The sequence below is a fragment of the Uncinocarpus reesii genome, genomic scaffold (genome assembly GCF_000003515.1).
Source record: "Uncinocarpus reesii 1704 scaffold_1 genomic scaffold, whole genome shotgun sequence".
Classification (NCBI taxonomy): Eukaryota; Fungi; Ascomycota; class Eurotiomycetes; order Onygenales; family Onygenaceae; genus Uncinocarpus; species Uncinocarpus reesii.
The window spans coordinates 5,220,256-5,245,363 of NW_003052500.1; the positions used below are offsets into that span (position 1 = coordinate 5,220,256).

Below are 25,108 nucleotides of genomic sequence, written 5' to 3' on the forward strand. Positions count from 1 at the left end.
TTTTTACCTTGGATGACTTGGTGTGTTAGTATGGTATGATCTTTGGGAAACATTTTCTTAGGTACTTGGAGACATGAGAGGTCTTCCTGCGTGGCGTTTATTCCTCTCCTTCAATTAGTTATTATAGTTATATAAATTCGTAGAAGGGATAGGAGTCGAACTTATTCAATGTTAAAATTTCGAATATTATTACCCCCTGCTCATGGTAACCGATATGGGGCATGCGACATGTATAGAAAACGGTATATTAGCCACAAATATTTCTTATAATCGATGGTGCCGTGTATCGTGAAGATAATCAATATTTAGAAAGACATAATCCCTACGCCTTGCCTGTTCGCTAAACCTTTCCACGCCCCTTTTTTCCCCATAATCATTCGAAGAATCCACCATCGCTGCCGCTCTCTTCTTCATCCCCTTCCCTCGTCACGAGTTTCTTCCCCTTCTTACCCTGAGCCCCTTTGCTACGCGTAGATACTTTGGTGGGTCGTTTTTGCCCATCAACACCACCTTCAATCTGCGAGTCGGGCACCAATTTCTTCTGCTTCCGATGCACGACCAGATTCAACGCCGTATTCCTCGAAGCTACTTCTCGTTCCCCGGGGTCCTTCTTTTCGCCAGATAAACCGATTCCCAACTTCCCGTCTCGTAGCTGCTCCAGCGTCCCGTCCGCCTGGCTCTGTTGCACCGTGTACCACAGCGGAGGCTTTTCACCTGTAGTTGTACGAATGATGTTGGATTCTTCTGGCTCGGGCGGTTCTTCTTGTTGGCCCTGCTGCTGTTGGCGGCGTCCGGTGGGATACAAGGAGATGTACTTTTCCGTTAGGGGGGAGAAAAGTGTATAATTGAGATCGGTCTCTGCGATCTTTATCGATTTGTTGAGTTTTTCAAGTGCCGCTGCTTTGGAGGAAGGGTCGAGATTGGTATCTTTGTCGAGCTTGCTCCTTTGCGCGCATAGCTTCCGGAGTTCTTTTAGAGCTCTTTTACGTTCTAAGAAGGTCACAATATGCATGTATCAGCGTTAAATTCCAATCCCGAAACGGGAGTAGGCCTGCAGCGTACCCAAAAACCTCACAAAATGGTATTTTTGAATCATCTTCGAGCGATTCTTACGCTCCTCGGCTCTCTCCAAGTCCCGGTGGCATTCTGCTAGCTCTCTTTCTTTAGCGACGCGCACATCTGCGGGCAGATCGTCCGTCCTTTTGGCGAGTAGGCGCTTTATATTTCGAATTCTCGTTTTGAGCTCGTTGATGCTTGGTCCGGCGTCGCGGTGATGGGATGGTTGGGAGGGATCGAGCTGCTGGCGCTTGATGCGCTTCGGATCGGCCGCGGACAGGGAGTCGCGCCGGCGCTTTCTGGGAGAGAACTGTGCTTCATTGTGCTGGGACATTGTGCCCAGCTGCGGTCGCAATGGAGCGGAGATTCAGGCTGTGGGAGAGGGTTAACGACTAAGCGTGCGCCGATGTTATGATATGGTGACTGGGCGATATAAGAAGAACACAAAGCACACTGAGGCTTTCTTCCTGGGAATCTTGACTTCTTCTTCTTTCCCGCAAGCTGTTCATGAAGCCCTTCCAACCAGCCCGTGGTGAGAATCTTCTCGATCGCTTTTCTTTTCTGTTGGAACAAGCTGCACCCGGAGAAACAGTCGGCCCGATGGACAGCTCCCCAAGCTTGGCTTCTGTTGCCCCCCAGCTCACTTATCAAGAGCAGAGCTCCCCTCCAACTCCCACATTCTCTCCTCCGCCATGGCCATTGACCGAGATTGACTACGATCTCCAGGAACTCAGCAAGATGGAGACCGCCGTGCGCTGGGCTCCTGCCTCTACAGCTGAGGATCAGCGGTTCCTCTACGTCGATTCCAAGGGCCAAACATTCAGTCACTGCAGAGTGACTTCGCGTCCGGACAAGTCCACTTTGAGCTACGAGGTGCTCTCGTCGGCCTCCAATGGCTCAGAGTTTCGTTCGTTTGACTGGTCTCCGATTGAGGAGAAGCTCGTCGCGGTTGGGCACGCGATGGGGGAAGTGGTTGTCGTCCATCTCGAGGACGGCACGCGGACCCCGCTCACGCTGCCCTCCAAGGTCCAGCGAGTCTGTCATGGGCTTGCTTGGAACACCCGTGGCCTTTTGGCTGCGGAGTTGGATAAATTTAGGGGTGACCATTGTGTTTACATTTGGGATCCCAATCAGCGACCTGTGCGAGGTACTTCGCGCGGCGGGTCGGACCGTCAGGTTCCTGACCCCCTACGAAAGTACGCAAACGGGGAGCCGGTGACGAGCCTCACCTTTTTAAGAGACCAGCCAAATGTTCTGATCGCTGGCACGAAAGGGCAGTCGGTGAGACTGTATGATCTTCGCGGTATGCTACTTCTCAGACTTGTTTTTGTTTTTGGCCGTGATGTTTCCTAACGTGATCCTATTATTACTTCTTTAGAGGGCCCCGGAAACCCATCGTTGCAGTTTTCGACACGTTGTGTCAATCACCTAGCAGTTGATTGGCTCGACGAGAATTACTTCGCCTCGTGCGCGCCACACGACGATGCCACAGTCTGCATCTGGGACCGCCGTTCGGGTTCAAGATACTCGGCCGCGACGGGAGGCTCTTCCGGCACTATCGATGGCGGCCAGGTGTTGGAAATCAAACCGGATATCGACACCGGATCGACGATCTGGAATTTGCGATTCTCTCAGACCCACCGAGGCCGTTTAGGCATGTCGACCGATACGGGGATATTTAGAGCTTATCACGTCGAGAAAGAATACTCTGCGGAGGAACACCGTGTGACGTTGGAGAAGACAGTTGGAGGAGAATCCGGCAAGAATTATCCCGAATTGCTGTACACGAAGAACGTTCGCGAATTTCAAACTGGTTCTCCGCCACAAGCTCGAAGTGAAGATCCTTCAAAGCGCGTTGGAGCCTTCGATTTTTTGAACTTTTGTTCATCGGGCGACCTGGAAGCTATCACTATTCTAAACGATAAGACCGTCGCCATGTACAGACTCCCGCCGATCCCTGGGCCAGTTAGCTTGTCATTTCAAAGTCTTTTCGTTCGTGGAGGCTTTGCCAATGGACAAGACTTCAAAACCATCGCACCCGAAACCGGAGTGAAAGTCGGACAGGCCCTTGATGATGCTCAGGGTCGAGCTTTTGAGATGAAATTGGAAGCAGAGATGGAAGAAAAAGAAGTCGAAGACGAGGAAGACCTAACCGAGATTTGGAACCTTTCAAGCAGAGCGCGTCGGGAGCTATTCGTGTTGCCCGAAAAGGCAGCTAACTTCAAGGATGCGCTAACAATGATGGCGGTCCCCCGGCTACGTCTTCAAGAAGGACACCTCCTTGACCCTAGGAGAATTTTCAACATTGTTACTGAGGATCCTGGTTTGCTGAGTCTTTGGGACTGGATTTCTTGTAAGCATTCAGTGAGCTACTAACTTTGAATGGGTTGCTAAATATCATTCCTTGTATAGTTGCCCGTACACGCGCAGCTAGCAAATCACAAATAGTACGTGGTGTGGACATGAACTACTTGGGAGTTCAAAGTGTTTGGACTGGGAATCTCGGTAAATTCTATTCTAGCCATTGTTTGACGATCGTTGCTAATGAATCCTAGGCTTGAGCCTTGAGAATCGACTCGCTAGTTCTGATTTGGATGACGATGTCGACGTAAGCAAGCTTATCGAAGAGTTAGTAAAGCAGCTGGAACTTCCTGACTATAAAATGTGCGATACGGATTTCAAGACACGGCGCCAGCTTTGCCTAGATATATGCGGCGGCATTGGAACCGTGAAACAGCTCGAAAAGGAGATGGCTGCTTTCATCAAGGCGGATGAAATAACCAAAGCTGCATTATTCGCAATGTTCCAAGAGGAAGACGACCTGGCTTACAAAGCACTGAAAGATTCACCAGCCGAAATGCACAAATTCTTGGCCATGGCAGTTGCCGGTGGTTCGACGGCGAAGGAGAATAAAGATTGGGATGAAGCCTGTGCTGAGCTCGCAATAAGAAGCATCGACCCTTTTACCAAAGCCATCCTTGCACGAGTACGCAAAGGTAGCTGGGACGTGGTCCTTGAAGAGACAACATCACTTCCGTTGAAATATCGTGTGCAGGTGGCTCTTCGTTGGCTTCCGGATGACAAGCTCACAACGTACATAAGAGACGCGACTTCGGAAGCGGTAAGACAAGGTGACATTGAAGGCTGGGTGCTCACGGGTCTTGACCACGCTGCCATGGATTTATTTGACTCGTATATTGATAAGTTCAATGATTTCCAAACCGCCGTCTCGGTCATGAGCTATGCTGTTCCCCGGTTTATTTCCGACCCACGCAACATAAGTCGATTTTATGGCTGGCGCAATGCCTATCGCTATCAAATGAATAGATGGAAGATGTATCTTTGGCGAGCACGATTTGATATCAATTCCCGCGATTTGGCAGTCACATGGGATGGCCGCAGGCTCACGAAACCACCGCCTCAGCAGGTTAGCTTAGTATGCACTTACTGTACTCAGCTACTTTCGCAGAAAGGGGAACAGCCGGAGCACGAGGTCTCTGGCGCGGAAACCATCCACCATACCCAAGGCAACCCCCTTGGATCATCGCAGACGGGTGGAATAATTTGTCCCAAGTGCGGTCGTCACATGCCACGATGCGGAGTTTGCGGAGGGTGGCTCGGCACACCACGTCCAATGCCAAAATCATCTGTTGCGGAAGATGCCACAAAGGGAATAGCAGCTCTGCGCTTGGAAGAAGGATTGAGAAAATCTGTGGCGTTTTGCATCCGATGCAGCCATGGAAACCATGCAGATCATGCGAAGACCTGGTTCGAAACACATCGAAAATGCCCGGTTACCGATTGCAATTGCATGTGCCGCGAATAGATTATCGTGGTGGCTTGATGTTTTTATTTTTGTTATTGTTCATGGAGGTCCTGGTGCTACAATGGCGTCTCTGTTGCGAGAATGATACCCTCGGGTCAACTGGGACAAGGAACGGTGACAAGGCGTTACGATATACGGAGTAGTAGTGGCTTTCTGGAGCTTTCTGCCCTGGACCGGATCGGACCTTTAAGGATTATTATCCAATTAGTTAGTGCAGCGGTACATAACTTTGGTACTAGTTATCTAGAGATTGGGATTTCATCCTCTAGATTAAATTTTGATGCCAGTCCCTGGCCGTTTGCTACTTGATCCTAGCTTGCCCCAGTGCACCCCTTGTAGCGCGTATCTTAACTACATGGTTAAAGAGAGAAGCATGTGCCTTTTGGTAGACTTTTCCCAGCTAGCCATCCTCGGGAGAGGATTCACTAATATCACAGCAATTAATACTCCGTAGAGGCCTGGATATAGTTTAAATGCGTTGTCAGATTACTAAGCAGGCGATCGCAAGGCTCAACCCGAAGCCTAATCGCTCGATCATGGGTGAGATTTGACTCTGCGCAACAACAAAAATTCATTGCAAACACCGATTCGAACCGCTTGACAACAGATGGCACAGCTTGGCCAAAGGGCAGGGAGGAGGGAACCACCATCACGCAAGGTGGCCATTTCCAAGGCGTTGAGCTACATCCTGCGACATGCGGCGGAGCGGGAGGGTGTGAAGATCGACCAGCAAGGCTATGCAGCGGTCGGGGAGTTGGTGCGCATCTTGACTTGGAAACTTGTCGTGCCTCAAAACGGTTGAAGTCCTGCGGCTAACTACATAGAAATATCTTTTTTTCTGGGGGGGAGATATAGCTCCGCTGGAAGAAGCTCAAGTCGTTGAACGTCACGTTCGCTGATGTCATTGAGGCCGTAGCGTCTTCAGACAAGCAGCGATTCGGCCTGCTCTACATTCCTTCCGACTCACGCTCGCAGCCGAACGCGGCGAGCAGCCCGGATTCCGCACTGCAGGCGGTCGAAGATATCGCGTCCAAGGATGCTGCGACGAGTGAGAATGCGACGGCCCAGGCCCTCGCGGCGAGCGTTGACGATACCGATCCCTACCACTATCTCATTCGAGCCAGACAAGGCCACAGTATAAAATCAGTCGACGCATCGTCCCTCCTGCGACAGCTCTCGCCGGCGGATAGCGACCTCCCGGAAACGGCGGTGCATGGAACCTATCACACCGCGTGGCCGGAGATTTTGGAGTCTGGCGGGCTAAAATGTATGGGCAGGAACCAAATACACTTCGCGACTGGGCCGGCGCTGTCTACGGTTCTCCCAGACGGGCTGGACGGAGCCGTCGTCGACCCTCCAAAACTGAAGGGGCGGGCCGATGGCCGCGAAGATGGCGTGATTTCAGGAATGAGGTCCAACTCGCAGATCTTGATATACATTGATTTGAAAAAGGCGTTGGCTGCAGGATGTCCGTTTTGGATGAGTGAGAACGGCGTGATCCTCAGTGAGGGGATGGAGGTCGAAGGTGGACATGGCAGCAAGATCCTGGGTACGGAATTCTTTGACGTTGTCGTTGGGCTGAGGCACGGCTTGGGCGTGCTATGGGCGAACGGAAGTTTGGCCCAGAAAACGCCAGACTGGATGTTGGCGAGTGCGAAAGATCCACATCGACGGGGTGGGAAGAAACGTCAGGGCGCGCAGATGGCGCGGAAAAGCAATTTGCCTCGAATCACCGTTGAGAGAGACAGGCCAGATTCAGATCTGCGCTCAGAGGCAGACCAGATAACAATGAGGAGGCATTGAGCGACGACTCCTGTTCTGCTCTGAGAAACGCTAACTAGCCATGAAATCATGCGTCAAATTCCATATCCGTAGTCCATCACCGTCATTCTCCACGCGGCCTAGTGATGCATCCACTATGTACTCCTTCGCGCATTCAACAAAAAAGGCGCCGAGAAAGTCCGGCGTAACTTTGAAACCCCAATGTTCTCCTCCAGCGTCATTCCCAGAGCCGTTCAGTTGTGTTTTATGAGCCCAGTATTCCGTAACCGTGCTCAGACCTTGTGATTCAGGGGGTCGTCAAGCGCAAGTCTATGATTCTGTGGCGGGCAACCTCTTGCAGTCCAGGCCACTAAATCATCTTCGGATCCTGCCGGAGGTTCGGTAGTTAACGAGAAGGACTTGGGAAACCGGTCAACAAAAATAGCGATCGGCAACATGGGGCACTGCAATTCGCACCGGGCTCGTCTCTACCTTTAGGGCGCCCGCTAACTGTCCCAGGTGCCCATGTGGTGCAGCTGTCAACGCCGGCTAGCAGGCCGAAACACAATCTGGCCCAGTTGGCTTTCCAATCGAACCGCTTCCACAGTCGTTTCGCAGGCACAGAAGCGCAAAAAAAGAAAAAGGGTAAAAGGGTCTGGCGGGGGTGAACTCTGTGTGTCTCCAGCTGATTCACCATTGGTGCCCTCCCTTCCTTGGTGCCCTCTCCAGCTTTCATCAGCGCTAGGAGGATTTTATGGTGCAGAAGGTTTGAACAGGGCGAAGCTGCAGAAATATGTCAAATCAAGTGGAGCAAGAGAGAGAAGACTCCGAGTCCCAGGATGCCAGGGCCGTTCTCGCGATCAAAAAAGCCATCTTTCCAGGCACCTCGATTGACCTGTCTGGCTTCGGAGGAGGAGGTTTTCGCCTCGACAGCAAAGCCAGCGCCCAACTCGGTGCCGACGGGGGGCCAGGCCCGCTATCTCTCCATCCCCTCACCCAGTAACTAACTAGTTAGCAAACGTCCCCAGACCAGAATAACTCGCCGGCGGCCCACGATCACATCTCAGATCCAGCCCACGTGGCTCACGACATCGGGGGCAACTTTGCTCGCTAGCTAGTGCTGGCTGGGCATCGAGCTCTGTGGAGTTTTGCTTTAGGTCTCGAACTCCGCTTCGTCAAATATGGTAAGTTCGGGGAGGATTCGCGGCGATATGGAAAATATCAAGTTCGTTCGACTAACAACAATCCACAAACTAGCGGTAGCGAGGGAGTTTTTGAACGCAATCCTCTCAGACGGCAGAGTCTAGCCTCGAGGGATCTCAAAGCACCGATATGCAAGCAGAAGCAGGAGAATGGGGATGCCAGCTGGAGAAAAAAGCAATGCATCGGCTCCGCCTCTCCTCCTCGCTTGTTGGGCCATCTCAACCCGACGAACGTTACAGAGTGGTCAATCCCAGTGGGCGATCACTACCTGGACAACACCCCGGCGCATCATGATGCACCACAGGAAATGCGCTTTGCAGACATTTGTTCTAAGGCTCGTTGCTTCCAAGAGATAGTTACATTGGTATAGAGTAGTTAAATTAACACATCGAAGAAAAGGGATCGTGAAAAAAGAAAATAGAATCGCTATTAAACAAATGGACATTATTGGCCAGGAACGTCAAGTTGCGTCTGCGCCAAATCATTCTCAGACCGCCGCACGGGTCTCATGAGGCTTCAAGCCCTGATTATACGTAATTTCAAAATTATCCGTCCTCATAATGCCATCCCGGGGATTCCGTTCGAGCGGTATCGAGCTGGAGTTGCTATCCTTGTCCCACTCGGTGGAACGGGCACGGCGAGGGTTGTGGTGGAGTCGATAGGAATGCGGCTGGTTCTCCGGGTCGCCGGTGTCCGTGATATTCTTGCTGCGGGCGGAGTAGCTGTTGTTTGGATAGCCGCTGCCGTACCGGGTGCCTTTGAGGAAGCGCTTGAAGAGCGGCCGGAGAGGCGGGATGGACGCGCAGATGATCCCAAGAAAACATTCAACCACCGTCCACATCCAGACATCATACGCAATCCCTACAGGAAAAAAGTAAGAACTGTGGCCCAACGCGTTTGAACAAGGTCCAGGGGCCACCTACAGGTGATATCGTAGGTGCTATAGAACACCGAATAGTAGTAATATATTCGTATGGCGCCGGAAATGCAGACGCTGTGTGGCGGATCAGGTTAGTCACAGGAGCCGCTGCCGCGCCGGCGAGGGATAGGACTTACATGAAACCCACGCCAAACACAGCTGCAAGCGACATCTTCTCTCGGAAGGGCATCTTCAATTGGACAAAGAGGAACATGGGAAGGCATGTCACCATCAAATCCGTGAAGACATTGAATATCACAGCGTATAGCGGCAGAATCCCTTCATCCCAGCAGGTGAAGTTCTTGGGCGGGTTGAAGAAATTGAACTGTTCCCAGTATGAATCAAGAGGCTGGCACTGCAAGCACAGCAAAACAATTCCAGAGGTTGCATAGGCCACAAGGATGCCGATCGCGACCCTGACCACATTCAGAAAGATCTTGTTTGCGGTGCCTTTGATCACACGCAAGTACAGCACCAGGATAGATATTTTTGTCAAAATATTGGCGAACAGGAAACTGAACGGGAATCAGCCTTGTGCCTTTGCTAGGAAGTGTGGCAGGACTGTCCAACTCACAATACTTGTGCGATCCAGTTCAGCTACAGGGCGATGCACATGTCAGCAAAAGCCCAGCAAGCATGTGAAAAAAAAAGGTTCACCAGGTAGAAGTGTAAAGTTTACCTTTATGATACCAACAAAACTCGTCGGAGGAGTATCCCAGATATGCCGATACCATCCGTGTAGAGGGCTTACTAGAAAAGGAACAACCGTGTCAGTGCTCAATGCCCTGCGGCCCAGATTGAGAGCTGTGGGATTCCAAACGCACTTATGCCCATCACAATGGCCAAACCAATCGCAGGCAACTATATCAAAGCCAACGGTTAGACAGTGATGGATGCAAGGAGCCATCAGAGACAAGAAACGAACCAAAGCGACTGCAATGATATAATCGTCCAGGCCAGGTTCACGCTGTAACCCAAAGCGCACCCATAACCGGAGGCCAACAATCACCAACATCACAAAGCCCAGGACGGCAGCCGCGATGACTACCCCGGGGCCCTTTTCCTGCGGGTTGATATAATTCGGCGTTGGCCAAGTGGCCATGACCGCGGGGGGAGGGTGAAAGCCTCCAGGCATGTTGACGGCTGGTCTGGATGTAAATGCAATTGAAAGGGTTAGGGGTGCAATGCGTGCTCAGCTCCTAGAACCAGCCAGGAGAAGGGCGACGGATTCCATCAACTTCACGAACGCTTGAGGGAGAGTTGGGATGCGCGGCGGGGGGGGGGGGCTATAATCCTCCCTATTGTCCGCCATTTCCTGCAGAAAAATCAAATAAGGCCGTGCTCCTTGTTCCATGGGAAGCGAAATGGGGGAATCAGGAGGGGGGAAACCTTTCTCTCCAGCCAGATTTTAACCAGAAGGACCCTTCGGAGTCCCAAGGGCCCACGATTTTAGGCTGTCCAGAAGCGCGCTGCGAGACGAGAAGCCGAAAAAGCGACGGCCGATCACAGCTGGAGACTGGATCTCCTTTTTTCGGCGCAAAGATTTTCGTTTCGAGGCTCGCGTGAGTTTCTGTGGACTTCAGCCCAAATCTGCGCTTTTGCAAGAGACTCCACCGCTGGCTTCGCAATACGAGAGACGGTGCCTGGGCCTGGTGCCGAAGACTGGAAGAGGGCTCATCTTGCCCGTCCAGTCGCCTAGCAGGGCAGCCAGGGGACCCATGGATCGCCCTCTGACGGTGGAGAATGCTGAAGTTTCAGTCTCGAAAATCACGAGAAGAAGCTCTAGCAAAGAGTCCGGCTCAAAGTCGAGTTGGCGTACAAGTCATCCTTTTGTGGAATTGTTCTGACAGACCGTGATATTATTATTCTATGCTCGCCGAAAAGACCATCGCCTCGGGCTCGCCGCATCGACCAGGATCCAGCATTGCTTGACTGTCCACAGAACCCTGCTGGCGCCTGGCAATGAAAAGGCCGCTTTGATGCCACCAATTGGCAAAGTCATCAGTGGTGATTTCGGTAGCTGTCATGATTAATTAGTCTGATCGTTGAATGACGCACTGTGCCTTTTTTTTTCTTTTTTCTCCCCTTTCTTTTTCCTTTTTCCGTCTGTTCTGCTTACCCCAGATATTGCTTATTCCCCTCGGGATCGATGGCTGGGATGTGGTGTTTCATCGCCTCGCACGCTGGCTCTCGGCTGAGACACGAACCATCTCCAAGCACTCGCGCTGCTTAACCGCATCGGTAAGGTGACAAGCCAGCACCGGCTCTGGTTCATCTGTCAAGTTCCACTCCACAGCCAAAGTTAGTCGCGGTGGAAAGTATATCAAAATCGTTTCGTGGACCAAGACGACGCTCGCCTGGAAGCTGAGCTAAACCTCCCCGCATCGCCTTGGATTTTCTGCTTCCTCAGTTGGTCTCGAACTCGCCGTCAACAACCCACGCAGCCAGAGAAATCGTCTGCTCCAAGGCAATATCACTGTGGCCGTGGATTTGTTGAGGAATCGGATGTGCCATGTCCCCAATTTGCTCCTGGAGATGACCACCTGGATTGGATTTGATGCCTTCGACTGCGGAATCATGCAGCAATCAGCCTGGCGATAAAAGGGCAGAGATCCTGAGATGGCCGCGCAAGTGGCAGCTGCCCGTTCTCGTTCTGCGGTGATTGCCTCTGCGAAATCAATTCGAGATGGGTAGTCACTGCTCATCATTGACGGACAGTGGCGATGCTGGCGAAGCATTGCCTGATCAATTGGATAATTATCTACATTGATAATTTACCTCTCAATGCAAAATTCATATCTTGGACACCACGCCGTGTCTCTTGTCTCTGCTGCTTTGAGCTCATCGCTGCACAAGCAGCTCTTCCCACTTGATATCAACTGGACCTTTTAGAGTCTACCTTGTCTTATAGGAAGTAGACGTCGTAGCATACCCATTCCTGCGCCATGTCACTCAGCAATACCCCGAATGAATTAGTCGGACTGATTGTCTCATTCACGTTTAGTGACTGGTGGATGTTTATCGATGCGGAACGGCAAACGGTTTCTTCGATGCGACTGGTAAATAGTAAGTTTGTCGCGGAATAACTCAGCCTTTTCTTTTCAAACTACAAAGCACGCATTATGGCTAAGAGACTCCCCAATACCCAGAGAGTTTGAGCGAAATCGTTACTCGAGAAGCATATGTAAGACTGCGGTGCGAAACATGCTATCCTGAGCTGGCGGCGAAGATCAACCGAGAAGCGCTTGCAATTCTCATCGGGGAGAAATTACGCGTTCCAGGCCCCCCGGGTGTCCTGCGCGACCTCGTATCTAGCGTCAAAAGTACCTTATCAGCGATTATATCCAGCGAAGCCGAACATGATGCAGTGCCTTTTGGAATTGATGATATCAGCCCCTATGCTTCAGCCTTTATCGAGGCCGCAATCGCGTTTCTTGGCAAGCAAGATGTACTGGATCATTTCTTTGCCGCAGTTATGCCGGAGTCGGTAATCTTTTTTGGTTCCATGCTTGGATCCCATGATCTCCTATTACTTGCGGCGGTGTGGCAAAGGGACACCTCTCTGGTCTCGTACCTATTGGAGAGCCGCGAGCTCAACCGCCGAAGCAAGGTTCTATCTGTGTCTCTCTACCTTGCGGCCTATAGAGGGTATTTAGATATCCTTAGATTGCTTAATGCCCAGTGGCTCGTGGACCTTAACTGTACATTTGGCGCCTTGGGCTACCCTCTCAAAGCAGGTGTATGGAGCGGAGACCTTGGAGTCGTTTCTCAATTGATTGACTGGGGCGCAGACGTCAATTTGAATGGTGGGATATATGGGAGGCCATTGCATGTCGCCGCTTTTCGTGGCCACCTTGATGTCGTAAGGCTCTTAATAGACGCAGGTGCAGAGGCTTCGGCTGTTGATCGAGACGGATATGCCCCGCTGTGCATCGCCGCCTACGCCTCGACAGAGGAAGCAAAAAGGAAATCCATTCCTATCATAAAAACGCTACTTGAGCACATGACTGCCGACACGGACGATACCCACAGCAAAATAGTTGCTCTGCGAGCCGCGGCGTTTTACGGGAACGAAGAAGCGGTTGAACTACTGCTTCAGCAAGGCGTGGATCCTGCCGGTCGTCTACCATGGCCCTGTAAAAAACTGACTTTTTATATCGCGAGAGGAACAGGGAATGTAAATATTGCAAGGCTTCTCCTACAGTATGGAGCAGCTTTGACATGCGATGATTGGAATTATATCATCACAACAGCAGCTGATAGCGGCCACCGAGATCTGGTGGAGTTTTGCTTGAACAGGATGACCCAGGAACAAATCAACGGAGACGACGCGATATTTGGCCTCACGACGGCTGCACAAAAAGGCCACGCAGATGTCGTGGACCTGATGATAGCCCGTGGGGTTCCAATTCGGTCTCAGGGTACCCTATTTTTCGAGCCGTTGGGCCTTCTTTTCTACGAGCCATGGAGAGCTAATAATTGGACGAAATACGATGCTAAAATCGTGCAGAAGTTTGTCGATCATGGTATAGATTTAGATGTGGCGCTACATGCTGCGGTTACATCTGGGAGTACATCGCTGGTCATAGATCTCATTGAAGCCGGGGCAGATATCAACAAAACTGTAGACCGCCATCAGCCGATTTTGACTGCTGTCAAGACAGGGCAGAGACACATTGCGCAGTTGCTTCTCAATATCGGCGCCACTCTAGACGAAGAACTTGTCGACATTTCCGAGCTTCTCGAAGAGGCAACGATGCGTGGCTACGTAAATGTCGTCAAAGCTGTGTTCCTCCAGGAGCATACAGGAATCGCCCTCGGCATTGAAACAAAAATACGTGAGAACGGGCCAACTTACACGGCCAGTATAGTTCTATCAATCTGCGAAGCCGCACGCACGGCCGGGAGACAGGAGGAGGCGAGAACTCTTTTGCGACGAGCCGGCCCCAATATGCCCGAAATCGCACGTCTAATACACCAGCAGTGGGATGCCGGGAACATTATCTTCACGCTGACTGACGATGAGCAGATCGTCATGGCCAGGGAATTGGGAAACGAAGAGGTGTCCGATTTCCTGCTCCGATGCTATGGGGACAGCAACATCGGGGAAGAGAACCTCCTGGCGGCACTGGAACATTCAAATCTTCCGTCAGCCAGAAGATTCTACAAGTCTATGAAAAAGAGATGGAGCCTGAAACTCTTGTCTCCTATAATAAACGGGATACTTAACGAGCTAACCACAGACTGCCTCTATCCCCCCATTTATCAATGCCTATGCTTTGGGGGGAGGCCCGATGTCTGCTCTGGCTTCTGGATCTGGACGAAACAAAACGATTATGCCAACCCCCAAATACCCACCTGTGAAGGAAGCGACCTGCCTCAGCTGAAGCCTCTTAGTGAGACGATCTTCCGGCTTTTTGCTGCCACGGAGATTTTCCCGACCCTGTACTCTTCGCCGCTGGATGCATTAGCATTTCTAGAAAGCGCAATTAGCGCGGATTCCGTAGACACGGTCAGGCTGCTCCTGGATTCATTTCTGGCTGCTGGTTTTCCTTCTGTCGATTCGCCGTTTAATACTGGATATAACCTGCTGGCGCGGGCGGTGAAATACGGGTCCTATACGATTGCGCGCATGCTTCTCGACCGAGGAGCTCATCTAAAACCATGTTTGGAGCACCACAAACGGCTCACTGCTCTCCGGAATTTACGACCAAAGGCCGGGACCACCTTGCGTCATCGCAAGAGCAGATTAGTGCCCGAATTAATTGAAAGGGAAGCTTTGGTGGACGGAGGTAGAGAGGCTCAAGAATTTTTGATGAACTGAGACTGGAAAAAGGAAAAAGGAGGGGTGGGTTTTGGCTTGTAACAGAAAGATTTGATAGCAAAAAGGTCGGTATGCTTTGATAGTATAATTATCCGCTATACGCTTTATGATCGAAATACATGGAACAGCTTGTTTGATCAGATATAATTTGGCGTACCTCGCGAATGCGTAGGCATAAACTTGCGCACTGGATGGGACATCCAAAGGAATAGTTGGCTACCAGGAAAATTGGCAGATAAATTCGTCCAAAGAAAAAGGGGGTCCGAAAAGATAAAATGTTTTATGTCCCTGTCATTTCATGGAGGGTGAGATCTGCCATGAGCTAATAGTACGAAACAAGCTTCAACTCGTTCAAAAAGACGAGGTTGCTAGTCAACTAATAAGCTATCGGGCTGATCAACACCTGCTTCTAATCACTGTATCATCACTACAAAAATTGCATGAATATGTATAGTTATATATACGGGACTTGTGTATAAAAGGAGTGACACTTTCGCACCAATGTTGATGCATAAACTCCGTACTTCCATCCCCCAGACGCATAGCGCCTTCAGCGGTTCTACAGGCACCCCTTGCTATCTAAGCCCCTCGCGAAACGGCTGCACAAATGTGAGTATTCAAGGAGTTACAAACAACGGAGAAAATAAAAACTTACCAGCAGCAAAAAGCGAATAGTTATCGGCATTGGAAAGCGACTGTTGGGCGTTGAGTCTTCGGCATTCCTCGTAACCGTAGCCGTGATCCTCGGTGCCAGGGCTGAAGATACTAGTGGCGTGGGTAAACTCATGCACGACGACGTATCCGTGGTCGGGCTCAAGGCCGCGGTTCACGACAGGGGGAAGTTTCCAGTAGGAAGGGCAGTTGGCCACGACACTTTGGGTTGGGATGGTGTATGCGATGAGGCCGGGCTGGCAGAAACGGAAGCGATCTTCACAGAGGTAGGTGGTTTTTCCGTTTGACGCCGAGCTGCATTCTTGAACAATTGCCTGGAAACGCGCCGCGACGCTCTGGCGGACTTGAGGACTGTTTGTCTTGAAGTACTCTTGGAACTTTTGGGCATCGCCGTTGGATGCGGCCTGAGCGGCACGACCAGCATAGGAGGAGCAGCCTTGAAGGGCTCTTGACAAGAGCTGGCCGTAGTTTCCACGGCAGCTATTGCCGTCGATGCGAGTTCGCTTTTCAATGGTCGGGACTGCACTTTGTACTTTGGCTGCCATATCGCCGTCGACGTTGAGCTTCATCTGATTGCTTCTATATCTCATGCGACCGGTAATGGCAGTTCCGTTGCCGCCTGCGATGCGGAGAAATCCCGCAGATGAGACCGTGTAGGAACCTCCAGGCGAGAGATCGGCCGTTGCGGCGATATCGAATTCAGCTTCAGCACTAGCACCTGGAGCTAGAGTTTTAAAAGCTTCTGCGGGTAGGTTGGCCATGTTAAAGTAGAAATCAACGCCTGAAAAGGGAATCAAGGAGCCTGGGCAAGGTTAGCGAATTCTTGAACTGTATTGTCCAATAGTAGAGCATACCGGCTTTCATTATTTGGACCTTTTGGGTTGGGGCAGAATCGAAAAAGGTGTTGAATTTGAGAAACGATATCTCTTGCTCTCCCTCATTGGTGACAACCGCTTTCACACGGGTGTTTCCCATCGAGGTGAGTTTGACCTTGAGTCCCGCATCGCTCTGGGAAAAATCATCAATGGGGAGAGCGAGCGCCTGGCCCAAGAGTGCCGCCAGGGCAAGGAATCTAGAGCTGAAAAGCATCTTCGTCAAGAAGAATTAAAGGAGTGAATATCTTGGAAAGAGAAACAGGACGTAAAGAACGGACCTCAGCTGGATGATAGGATTCAAACCAAAGCCTCTGAGGAACGCACATTGCTATTTAAATAGCTAGCTGCAGTCCAAAACCGCTTCCCAGACGGGGAGCATCACGCACAGGACTCGTCGAGGTGAAAGTAAGGGTCATGAAACATCCGATCACAGAAGATCCGTTGCCGTCTATCATACGACTGCGCATACGACTACTCCGTGCCAGCTGTGGCACGAGGTTCCCGATAATATCCATCACGATCGCCGGTTTGCGTTGACTGTTCGATCGCCTTCCCGGCTAAGCTTTATCCATGGGGAGATGTTTCGACAGTTGCAAGGAAGTGTGGCCAGCGGAAGGTGAATGACTGCAGTGTCTAAGCCGGAGGCAAGGATACGTTGCCATCCACAGGTAGTATATCAGGGATATCGAATATTCTCCGTAGAGGAGTGAATATGTCATTGTTTAGTTGAAGTGCGAGTATCAACCGCGGTGCAGCCTGGTTAAGGTGAAAAGCTGGCCAACGTTGACGAGTAGAAGAAGCCTTAACCGTGCGTACTCACGGCGATACTGAAGCTCCATCTATGCAGCCTTCGGGCTTAGTCCTTCATGGTAAAGGAGTGCTGTGGTTCCTTGCCCTCAGAAAGTTCGGCTCTCTGGGCCGGACTGGACCCTGACCAGCTGAGATGGGAATGTGCGGATAGTCCAAGATTGAGAATAGCAAGAGAGCAATCGTCCCATAAAAATAAATGTCATAAAACGAGGTGAGACATACTGGTTGTCAAAAGAGAAGCAGTTTGAACTGACGATGGTGAAGAATCGGATGATCATCAGAATCTCGGGCGTCGAGACCATCTCTGCCGAGCCAGATCCAGGATCTCCGTCTCCGCCAGCACACGAAACATCTCGGACGCAAATCCTTCTTAATCTTGTTCTTTTTTCCTCGGGGCAAATCTGATACTCTCGGAGTTCGACGTCTCGCGGGCTTCTCCTGGCGTCGGGATACCATCACTTCTGTTCCCAGCTAGTGCTTCCGGTTGTTTGTTGCTTTGCTGGAAGAATTGGCCGGAGAGCAAGCATCAGCTCAACTGTGCATTGCGTATGCTCCGTAAAGTTGTTTCAACTGGCTGATCGAAATGTTTGAGCGCCCGGGGTGACTGCCCCTCAAACGGCACTCGGATGCTGCGAGGGATCCCAGCAAGAATTGACTTTGACTGTTGGTAGCCATTGCTTCAAGACCTTGGCCGAATAAAGCTCGTTGATATATAATCACCAGTTTGTTCTCCAACGAGTTGTTTCCCACCTGGCGTGAGCTTGAAGAGTGGCTGACTGACCGCAAAGCCCAGATCAAACAGACCTATGGCTTGAACATGTTGGCCGAGTAACGCATGCTCCCTCTCCGCGCGCGCTTTGCGGCCGATTGGCTTTTTAGACGCGGCTCTTCAACGAGATCCCCGACGGAATCAAGGAATTCTTGACAAAGACAGATCATACCGCTTTATCGCAATGGATAACTCGCATCTCGCGCAAGCGTGTACTAGTTTTGGTCCACGGCCGCTAGTGGAAGATTGAGTAGCTTCGACATGTATAGATCCTAGTTTTGAAACCAGCTGATGCATTTTGCATCACAGGCGTTGTTTGCCTCCTGCCACCATCGGCTATGCTGGCGGTGGGCGTTTTAGAGGACGGCAGATGGAATGAAAAAGGGTCAATAAGCCCAAGGTCAACACCGAGGAGAAATAGTCTTGCAAGATTGTTGAAACAGTTGGGACATCATTTTGCCATTTTCAAATGCAGCCGACAATACTTGGTGAATTGCTGACCTGTCTGCTAGATGACCAACAGCATGCATGTTTACTCCTGGATGAGAAACAAGTTTTTTTGATTGCTTGGGATTCTGGGATGGACTTTGCGCTCATATATCAGACTATGATTTTGGCGCCTTGGAGATTGTGACATTGTAACGCATGCTACTACCTTTTTGATTACTACCATGCATCTGTGTGCTTGTGCAGAATGCTTCTCAGCAACGCTAGAAATGCATCAATTTGGGGTTTCCTTGAAAACAAAGAACGACAAGTTGGGAACAATATGGAAAAACAATCACGAGTGTACATGGGTTAGAAAAGTTGGATACTGACTCAAGAGACAATAGATTAATAATATGGTTAGATGCAAAGTATCATCCGCTGTGATGGATTCTGTCCAAGGGCTGAGGCATCAAGGGTGTTCCAAGGATATGCATTCCAGTCTTTTGTGACGCGAGACTGTGTGCATCTCAGCCTTGGGCTTGATAACCAATCACCTTTACCATCAGCCCAGAACCACTGCAAGCGACCCAGTGAGGATCGGACACTTTGCCTTGTTCGCGGTAGTCCTTGTTAGTCTCTGAAGCGGCGGTTGGTTGATTGGTGATGAGTGCTCAGCAAGTCTCTTGTAGGGCTGTGAGATGGGGTTTTCCAATTGCCAGAGAACTGAAGCAGCCTGGATCTGAGGCATGATGTAACGGAGGGTGGGTGCACGCTCACAATTTAGTTGTTTGGCGGCCCTCCATGGCAATCTTGGTACGACATCACGATCGGATCAGGCGGGCTGATTGCTGGGGGCTGAGAGGGAAGGGTGACCGGGCAACTGACTTGGTGTGCAGGACATGTCAGCCGGGCTCAGGTTGCCCTTTTGGAGCGGAAAGGAATCCAAGGCTCTGTCGCGGTTCGCAGGCTTTTCTGGCTTCCCATGGACGAGTTGCTGTCAACGCGAGCCGGCCAGGAGTTGCCAGCGTGGACGAATGGCATGCCGAGGATGGCGCATCAGAGGGGTGTTTGCTCTGGAAAAGTTACCGGGCAAAACCCACTTCCAGGGAAGACGCATTGATCTTGACTTTGTTTATTTTTGTCTCTCGGTTTGCTCAGGAACAAGAGGGCCGCGGGGGTGCGCTCTTCGTCGGTGTTCCGCGCTGAGAATTCGGGCATCATGGCACAGTGAGCTCGTTTGTGCCCACCAGTCAGCGACTCGAGGCCAGCACGAGTCGCTGGTGCCATGGTCGTGCTGCCTGTTCGTGGGCGATGTTAGCGAGTCGCAAGCGCACATGGGAGAATCAGCGACAGCCAGACGGAAGTTCTGGAGCAATCGATTTTCGTGATCCAGCATTCGTTACGTAGTTGGCGACCGAGCACCTCCACAGGTACCTGGCAGAGACTTGCATCTGCGGCATTTGCACCGCGTCTGAGACAAGCACTGTCGACAAGTGCAGTTTGCATGATCAAAGGCCTTTTGTTGCGCGACAGAGAACATTTAGCAATCATGAATGGGCTTTATCTCCTTTATCCTCCCACAGTCTGAAGACTATTAGTTACTGCTACAACCAAATGTCGCGCAGATGTACTCTGTATGGCCGGTACCGTACCGTACCAGGTCCCCAAGCGCAAAAATACAGCCAGTCAGCCCGTCACGTGGGGGCTTGGCGGCCCGGCTAGTCCGCATCGGGCCTGGCGGATACCTGGGCAGGCGTCATTGTGCTCCCGTTTTGTCTGGGGAGGTACAAGCCCCAAGGTACCTGCCGTGGCCCCCTGCCCGTCGAGAATGGCTGTCCGTCAACGCAGCCCCCCGGCCACGCTCTCCATCGCCCCGTCCATCACCCATCGCTTTCTGACAAACGAACTGTACCATCGGGAATCCATATTTCTTCTTTGAATCCCCCCGCTCGATCGCTCGCCTTTGCTGTTTCTTGACTGCCTGCGCTGTAACCCATCCAACGCCCTTTTCTTTCGCGTTGCCGTGGCTATAAAACCCCCTGGAACACGCGACGTACACGCATCGTTCTGCAGCTGCTGTCTGAGTACGCTCGGCCAGCTTTCGAATCATCATCAACTCTCCCACCTGTCGAAACAGTCAGACGATCTGGCGGATAGCCCTGAGTGACGTGAGTGATAGAGCCGTCTCTCCCGTCGCTTTCGTCGCAGCTGCCGGCAATCTGTGTCCGCGGCCCCTGACTCACATTTGCCTCTCTCCAGTCTCGAGCCCGTAATCATGGCACCGTTCCAAGCAGCTCAGTCTAGCATCGCTACGGCCCTTGCTGGCAAGACGCCGTCGGTTGAAATCCCCAAGCCTTGCAATGTTCGCTATTCTGGCAGGGCCGGTGTTGACCACCAGCCCGGTCAACCGGCTATGCTGCCGACGCCGCCCAGCTCCATCTCTCCTGCCCTCCACCCTCACGGCTTCAAACATCGCGTTATAAAGTCTCCAGATTCGCTCCCATTCGTACCCCAACACATCGACTCGGATATCGACCTTCACGACGCCGTCGACCTCCACAAACCCAGGGACAAATTGGTCCTCGAGGCGTTGAATTCCCTAGACAGCACCGAGGGGATCACGCCCACCATGCTCGCGAAGCACCATCTTCCGGATATTCTGCTGAACCATGGACCTTTGGCCATTCGCCATATTATAGGCCACTTGACCACTTCGGTGCCGGGATTCTCGTCCATTCCTCCAGCAAAGGCCCGGCGATTGGTCGTGGGCGCCCTGGAAGGCAAAGGTGGAAATGGTGAAAGTGGAGGAGTACACGGCGACGTCGAGTTTGACAAGGTTGGATGGGGACGATGGGATGCCAGACGACGCGGCCAGGGTCTCACCAAAAATCGCCCTGCGGGTGCGCCGTCTTCGTGCGCCAAGTATATTTCCCATTCGCGGGGGAAGTCCGATGGATCAGCTGGTCTGGGTATAAAGGAAGAGCACGACCGGTATGGGTCATCATTCGCCGGAAACTCTGCCGTGTTCTCGCATTCGGAATGGGAGCATGGCGACCACCCCGAGCATAGTATGCTAGACGAAGTAGATAAGATGTCCCTAGACGGGGACGACCGAGGCTACTGCTCATCGACGCAGGCCTCAGACGAAGACTCCCTTATGGACGGCGACTGGGGACGAAGCAGACGCCACGGACGAAGAAGATTGGGCGCAGATTGGAGCGGCAGCCCTCAGAGCGAGATTCATTCCCGGTGGCTTTGGGGGCAATCACCACGCCCATAATTACCTTGCCATGAGATCCAAAGGCGGCCTAGGTGGAGGACCGGCGTGGTCCACGCTCACCAAATCCGCACCCGGTCCGATTCACATACACAATAACAATTCTCCTTCACCAGACGGCATTGATGGCAGTTTCGAGGAGCGCGCCGCTGTCGAAGCACTTTTGCAAATGGGGTCAATGTAACATTGGGCATTCGGCGTCGAGGTTTTTCGCTTTCCTTGGGTTCAACGAGTCATGTGGTTTGCTCGTGGATTTTGGCTGGCCCGAATACTATCTGCAACAAATTGGCATTGCAGCACCCACGCTTTCCTACCTTCCTCGCCATTTTCCTCTCGATAAGACGGAGAACCAGTCCGTTACGATTCGGCTCACGACAAATATCTTCCCACGAAATCAAAAGACTAGTGGGAAATGATTGGAACGAACAAGAAATCAATATATAATTACAGCATAATGGCGTTGTGTTTTTATACTATATCGCTTTATTATACATACCCCCAGCGACTATCAATTTCTTTTCTTTGGGATTCGAAAGACGAAATTTTGACGAAGATTTCCAGTCCAACTCTTGACTTATGCCCAGATTCCCTTTCCTTTGTGGATATGAAGTTATGTCCCCCAACCGCTCTCCACTCCAGCAACAGGGCAAACCTGCATTTTTTGATTTGAGCGAGCATTGATTGCAAATTCTTACCTCTATTTTAATGATCTTTTCCCTTGATATCCAGCCGTGGATCATTTGGCCCCTTCTTGGAGCGCTCTCAACAGCCTTGCTGGCCATTTTGTTCATTGGAACTTTTGCTGAGGCAGTCGATATTTCCTTTAATTGCATGTTTCCCCTGGCATCGGTATTATTCCGGGACGGTCGACCTGTGACCCCCATAATTGGTTTGCTGGCGAAACCGGGGAGCGATTGAGATTGGGGTAGAGTGAGGCATATGTATATGTTCTGACGCCCTTGGTCATCTTGATTGTATTGTACTAGGTGGCCCGCAACTTCGTGTGTCCGCTCTATCATGCTCTCCCTATTTCTTGTCTATGGTTTCTGCCGTTGCGTCTTCTTTGTATTCCTTTTTGTGACTACATCGCTTTGGTCTTCTTAGCTGTATGTACTGAAGTCGGACAGTCCTTATGAAGATGATGCACCGATATGAAAGCTTTCTCATCAAGTGGATGCCCCCAAAGTAACTATTAGTTAGTGGTTGGGTAAACCGCACCGCTGTGAAGGTGTCGGGCACATGTTCAAAGTGCCGCATGGATTAAGCCAGAAAGATGAAGCCATATGATATCCTACATTCGAAAAGGGGCCGCATTATCACTCAAGGTTAAGAGTAAAGGTTTTTCAAAATCTTAGACCAAAAATGATCGACTGGCCCAGTGGTCAAGGCGTCCGCTTTACAAACAAATCGCGGAAGATCGCAGGTTCGAACCCTGCGTTGATCATTTATATCTCCCCGAATCTTTTTTGCTCACATTTTGTATGCGGAGCAATACAAAGATTCAAATATCACCTTTGCTCCAGATAAAATATATAATAGTACAGCACAAAAAACCTACATAGATTTCCCAACTTTGCCCATCACTCCCCCCCTCCCCATCACGTCCTCCGATTCACCCACCTCCAAACCCCTTCCTCCGCCTCAACCAGCCGATTTCCCACCGCCATCCCCCAATTCTTCGCCCCCTCCCACACCCATCCAACACCCCAATCGTCGCCGCCATCTCCCCACTGATCGTTTGCAGATATGTCATACCGATGCGCAGCCTGCGACGCCGCCGTCGTCGCCGCGTTCGTCCCCGGATATGGTGACGCCGTGGGGGAGGGGGGAGAGGAAGAGTAGACATATCTCCCGCCCGAGAGGTTGGGGGAATCGGACCAGGTCCAGTGTCCCGCGGTGCTGGGGATTGTTGTTGTGGTCGGCGGCGGAGGAGGAGGAGGAGGAGGGGGTTGGGAGATGGCGGCGGCGTTTTGCATGTAGCCTGGCGGATGCTCGAGGCTGTGCGGTGCTGGTTTGGAGAGCTTGGATTGGCGTATGGATGCGTCGGAGGGAGGGGGTTGCGGGTTTGGGAGGTAGCGATCTGTGGGGTTTAATTGTAGTTCTGGATATGGAGGAGCAACAATGTCACTACCCTTGGGTCTGGTGTGTTGTTTTTGTTCTTCTCGTGTTTCTGGATTGGGGTGTGCTATATCAGGCTGGTTATTGGAAGAACCAATATCTTCTGTGCTGTCTGCAGTCACTGTGGGTTCTTCCACTGATAATCGGTGCTTCGCGCTTTCGGCCTTGCTTTGGATTGCCTCTGAAATATTGGATGTTCTGTCTGTTTCAATGCTTGTTCCTGTTGCCTGCATTTTACTTTGTTCGATCTCCATGGCTCAAGCAGTCCGGATATGAATATAGTCATGGAACTATTCGAAGAACAGTCTCGTGAAAAGTGTGGGTTTAGAGAATTCCAAATCGTTCTGGGAGTGAATTATAATTGCGATGGCTTGATAGCCCATGGCCCTGGGTTCGCGGCGAAATGTATGGCCACGTGACCCAGTCTATCCTCTAGAACATGCTGGTACCAAAGAGATGTCAACAATTGAAGCAGTCACAATCGCATTTTCTATCCAGCCAGTACATTAGAGAAATGAGAGTGAACACATTGCGCACATGGAAAGTTATAGAACAGGGGAAAAAAAATAAGTTCGCAGGCAGTAAAGTACAGGCAGGCAAGAAGGTGAAAACGACCCTGATTGCTCTATGCTCCAGAATTAACCATTTCTTTTGACGCACATCTAACCTCTCCTCCACTCCTGCTTTGACACGCCTCAATCATCACCTCTGACACACCCTTAACAGCGAGCTGTTAATGATTTAGCCAGAGCCACCCTTGAAGGCCTTGCCGAACAAGAGAAGCTGGACCTGGTCATAGATGGAGAGCACACCAGCACCAGCAACACCACGGAGGATGTTAGCGCCAGCACCCTTGAAGAAGGAGCGGACACCTTCCTTGGCGGCAATTTGACGAGCGGCATCAAAGGAGGAAGCGTACTTGACGGCCTGTAGGAAGAGAGTTAGGATTTGAGGTAATGGAGCAAGGAAGGCGATCTGATACTTACCTCACCAGAAGTCATCATCATACGACGACGGATAGTGTCGAGAGGATAAGAAGCAATACCAGCACCAGTGGTAACAGTCCAGCCGAGCAAGAAGGATGCGAGGAAGCTGCCCTCAAGAGGACCAACGAGGAGGACCGGTTTGATGGAGTCGTACATACCGAAGTACAGACCACGGTAAACGACGATACCAAGAACGGAAGGACCGAAACCACGGTAGAGACCGGCAATACCATCAGAAGCAAGAGTCTTCTTGTAGACATCGACCAAACCGTTGAATTGACGCTCACCACCCTTCTTAGCGGACTTGGCGTCGTTGGCAAGACGGGTACGGGCATAGTCGAGGGAGTAGACGAAGAGGAGCGAAGTGGCACCAGCAGCCTATACAAATCGCATCAGTGGTTTCGTTCACCTGATAATGGGAAAAGCGTAGCACTTACACCACCAGAGGCAAGGTTACCCATCATCCACTTGGCATAACCGTCGCGCTCCTTCTTGAAGGCGAACATGGACTTGTAGGTATCACGGAAGGCGAAGTTGAGAGCCTGGGTGGGGAAATAACGGATGACGTTGGCAGTGTACCTCT

The 25,108-nt window shown here is 51.3% G+C and overlaps 9 protein-coding genes and 1 non-coding gene across 10 annotated transcripts in view; 5 read left to right on the forward strand and 5 right to left on the reverse strand.

The window, feature by feature from the left end:
* Window positions 1-373: 373 nt before the first annotated feature.
* Window positions 374-1,390, reverse strand: UREG_02001 (uncharacterized protein; the record flags this gene model as incomplete). The annotated part of the gene is made up of 2 exons (XM_002542439.1): window positions 374-990; window positions 1,063-1,390. 2 exons carry the CDS (start codon window positions 1,388-1,390, stop codon window positions 374-376), a joined length of 945 nt encoding a protein of 314 aa, XP_002542485.1.
* A 266-nt stretch (window positions 1,391-1,656) lies between these two features.
* UREG_02002 (uncharacterized protein) lies at window positions 1,657-4,882 on the forward strand (the record flags this gene model as incomplete). The annotated part of the gene is made up of 4 exons (XM_002542440.1): window positions 1,657-2,337; window positions 2,509-3,409; window positions 3,469-3,561; window positions 3,612-4,882. The coding sequence occupies 4 exons, from the start codon at window positions 1,657-1,659 to the stop codon at window positions 4,880-4,882; spliced, it is 2,946 nt and encodes a 981-aa protein (XP_002542486.1).
* A 607-nt stretch (window positions 4,883-5,489) lies between these two features.
* On the forward strand, window positions 5,490-6,685 carry UREG_02003 (uncharacterized protein; the record flags this gene model as incomplete). The annotated part of the gene is made up of 2 exons (XM_002542441.1): window positions 5,490-5,595; window positions 5,799-6,685. The coding sequence occupies 2 exons, from the start codon at window positions 5,490-5,492 to the stop codon at window positions 6,683-6,685; spliced, it is 993 nt and encodes a 330-aa protein (XP_002542487.1).
* Window positions 6,686-8,333: 1,648 nt separating this feature from the next.
* Window positions 8,334-9,900, reverse strand: UREG_02004 (uncharacterized protein; the record flags this gene model as incomplete). The annotated part of the gene is made up of 7 exons (XM_002542442.1): window positions 8,334-8,707; window positions 8,770-8,840; window positions 8,903-9,280; window positions 9,340-9,362; window positions 9,445-9,515; window positions 9,590-9,626; window positions 9,691-9,900. The coding sequence occupies 7 exons, from the start codon at window positions 9,898-9,900 to the stop codon at window positions 8,334-8,336; spliced, it is 1,164 nt and encodes a 387-aa protein (XP_002542488.1).
* Window positions 9,901-11,710: 1,810 nt separating this feature from the next.
* On the forward strand, window positions 11,711-14,589 carry UREG_02005 (uncharacterized protein; the record flags this gene model as incomplete). Its single annotated transcript, XM_002542443.1, has 2 exons — window positions 11,711-11,831; window positions 11,915-14,589. 2 exons carry the CDS (start codon window positions 11,711-11,713, stop codon window positions 14,587-14,589), a joined length of 2,796 nt encoding a protein of 931 aa, XP_002542489.1.
* A 579-nt stretch (window positions 14,590-15,168) lies between these two features.
* UREG_02006 (uncharacterized protein) lies at window positions 15,169-16,350 on the reverse strand (the record flags this gene model as incomplete). The annotated part of the gene is made up of 3 exons (XM_002542444.1): window positions 15,169-15,188; window positions 15,245-16,063; window positions 16,116-16,350. The coding sequence occupies 3 exons, from the start codon at window positions 16,348-16,350 to the stop codon at window positions 15,169-15,171; spliced, it is 1,074 nt and encodes a 357-aa protein (XP_002542490.1).
* Window positions 16,351-20,419: 4,069 nt separating this feature from the next.
* UREG_02007 (uncharacterized protein) lies at window positions 20,420-21,605 on the forward strand (the record flags this gene model as incomplete). The annotated part of the gene is given in 2 exon segments (XM_002542445.1): window positions 20,420-21,226; window positions 21,246-21,605. The coding sequence occupies 2 exon segments, from the start codon at window positions 20,420-20,422 to the stop codon at window positions 21,603-21,605; spliced, it is 1,167 nt and encodes a 388-aa protein (XP_002542491.1).
* Window positions 21,606-22,031: 426 nt separating this feature from the next.
* On the reverse strand, window positions 22,032-23,793 carry UREG_02008 (uncharacterized protein; the record flags this gene model as incomplete). Its single annotated transcript, XM_002542446.1, has 3 exons — window positions 22,032-22,073; window positions 22,117-22,447; window positions 23,042-23,793. The coding sequence occupies 3 exons, from the start codon at window positions 23,791-23,793 to the stop codon at window positions 22,032-22,034; spliced, it is 1,125 nt and encodes a 374-aa protein (XP_002542492.1).
* On the forward strand, window positions 22,786-22,865 carry UREG_08009. Its single transcript has one exon. It is a non-coding gene; the product is annotated as a tRNA-Val (tRNA).
* A 487-nt stretch (window positions 23,794-24,280) lies between the features above and the next one.
* UREG_02009 (ADP,ATP carrier protein) overlaps window positions 24,281-25,108 on the reverse strand; it is a gene marked incomplete at both ends in the record, with an annotated part of 1,607 nt that continues 779 nt past the window's right edge. Inside the window, 3 exons of the mRNA XM_002542447.1 lie at window positions 24,281-24,466; window positions 24,526-24,903; window positions 24,963-25,067. Of these exons, the coding sequence (XP_002542493.1) occupies window positions 24,281-24,466; window positions 24,526-24,903; window positions 24,963-25,067 (669 nt within the window). The remainder of the gene's footprint in view (window positions 24,467-24,525; window positions 24,904-24,962; window positions 25,068-25,108) is intronic.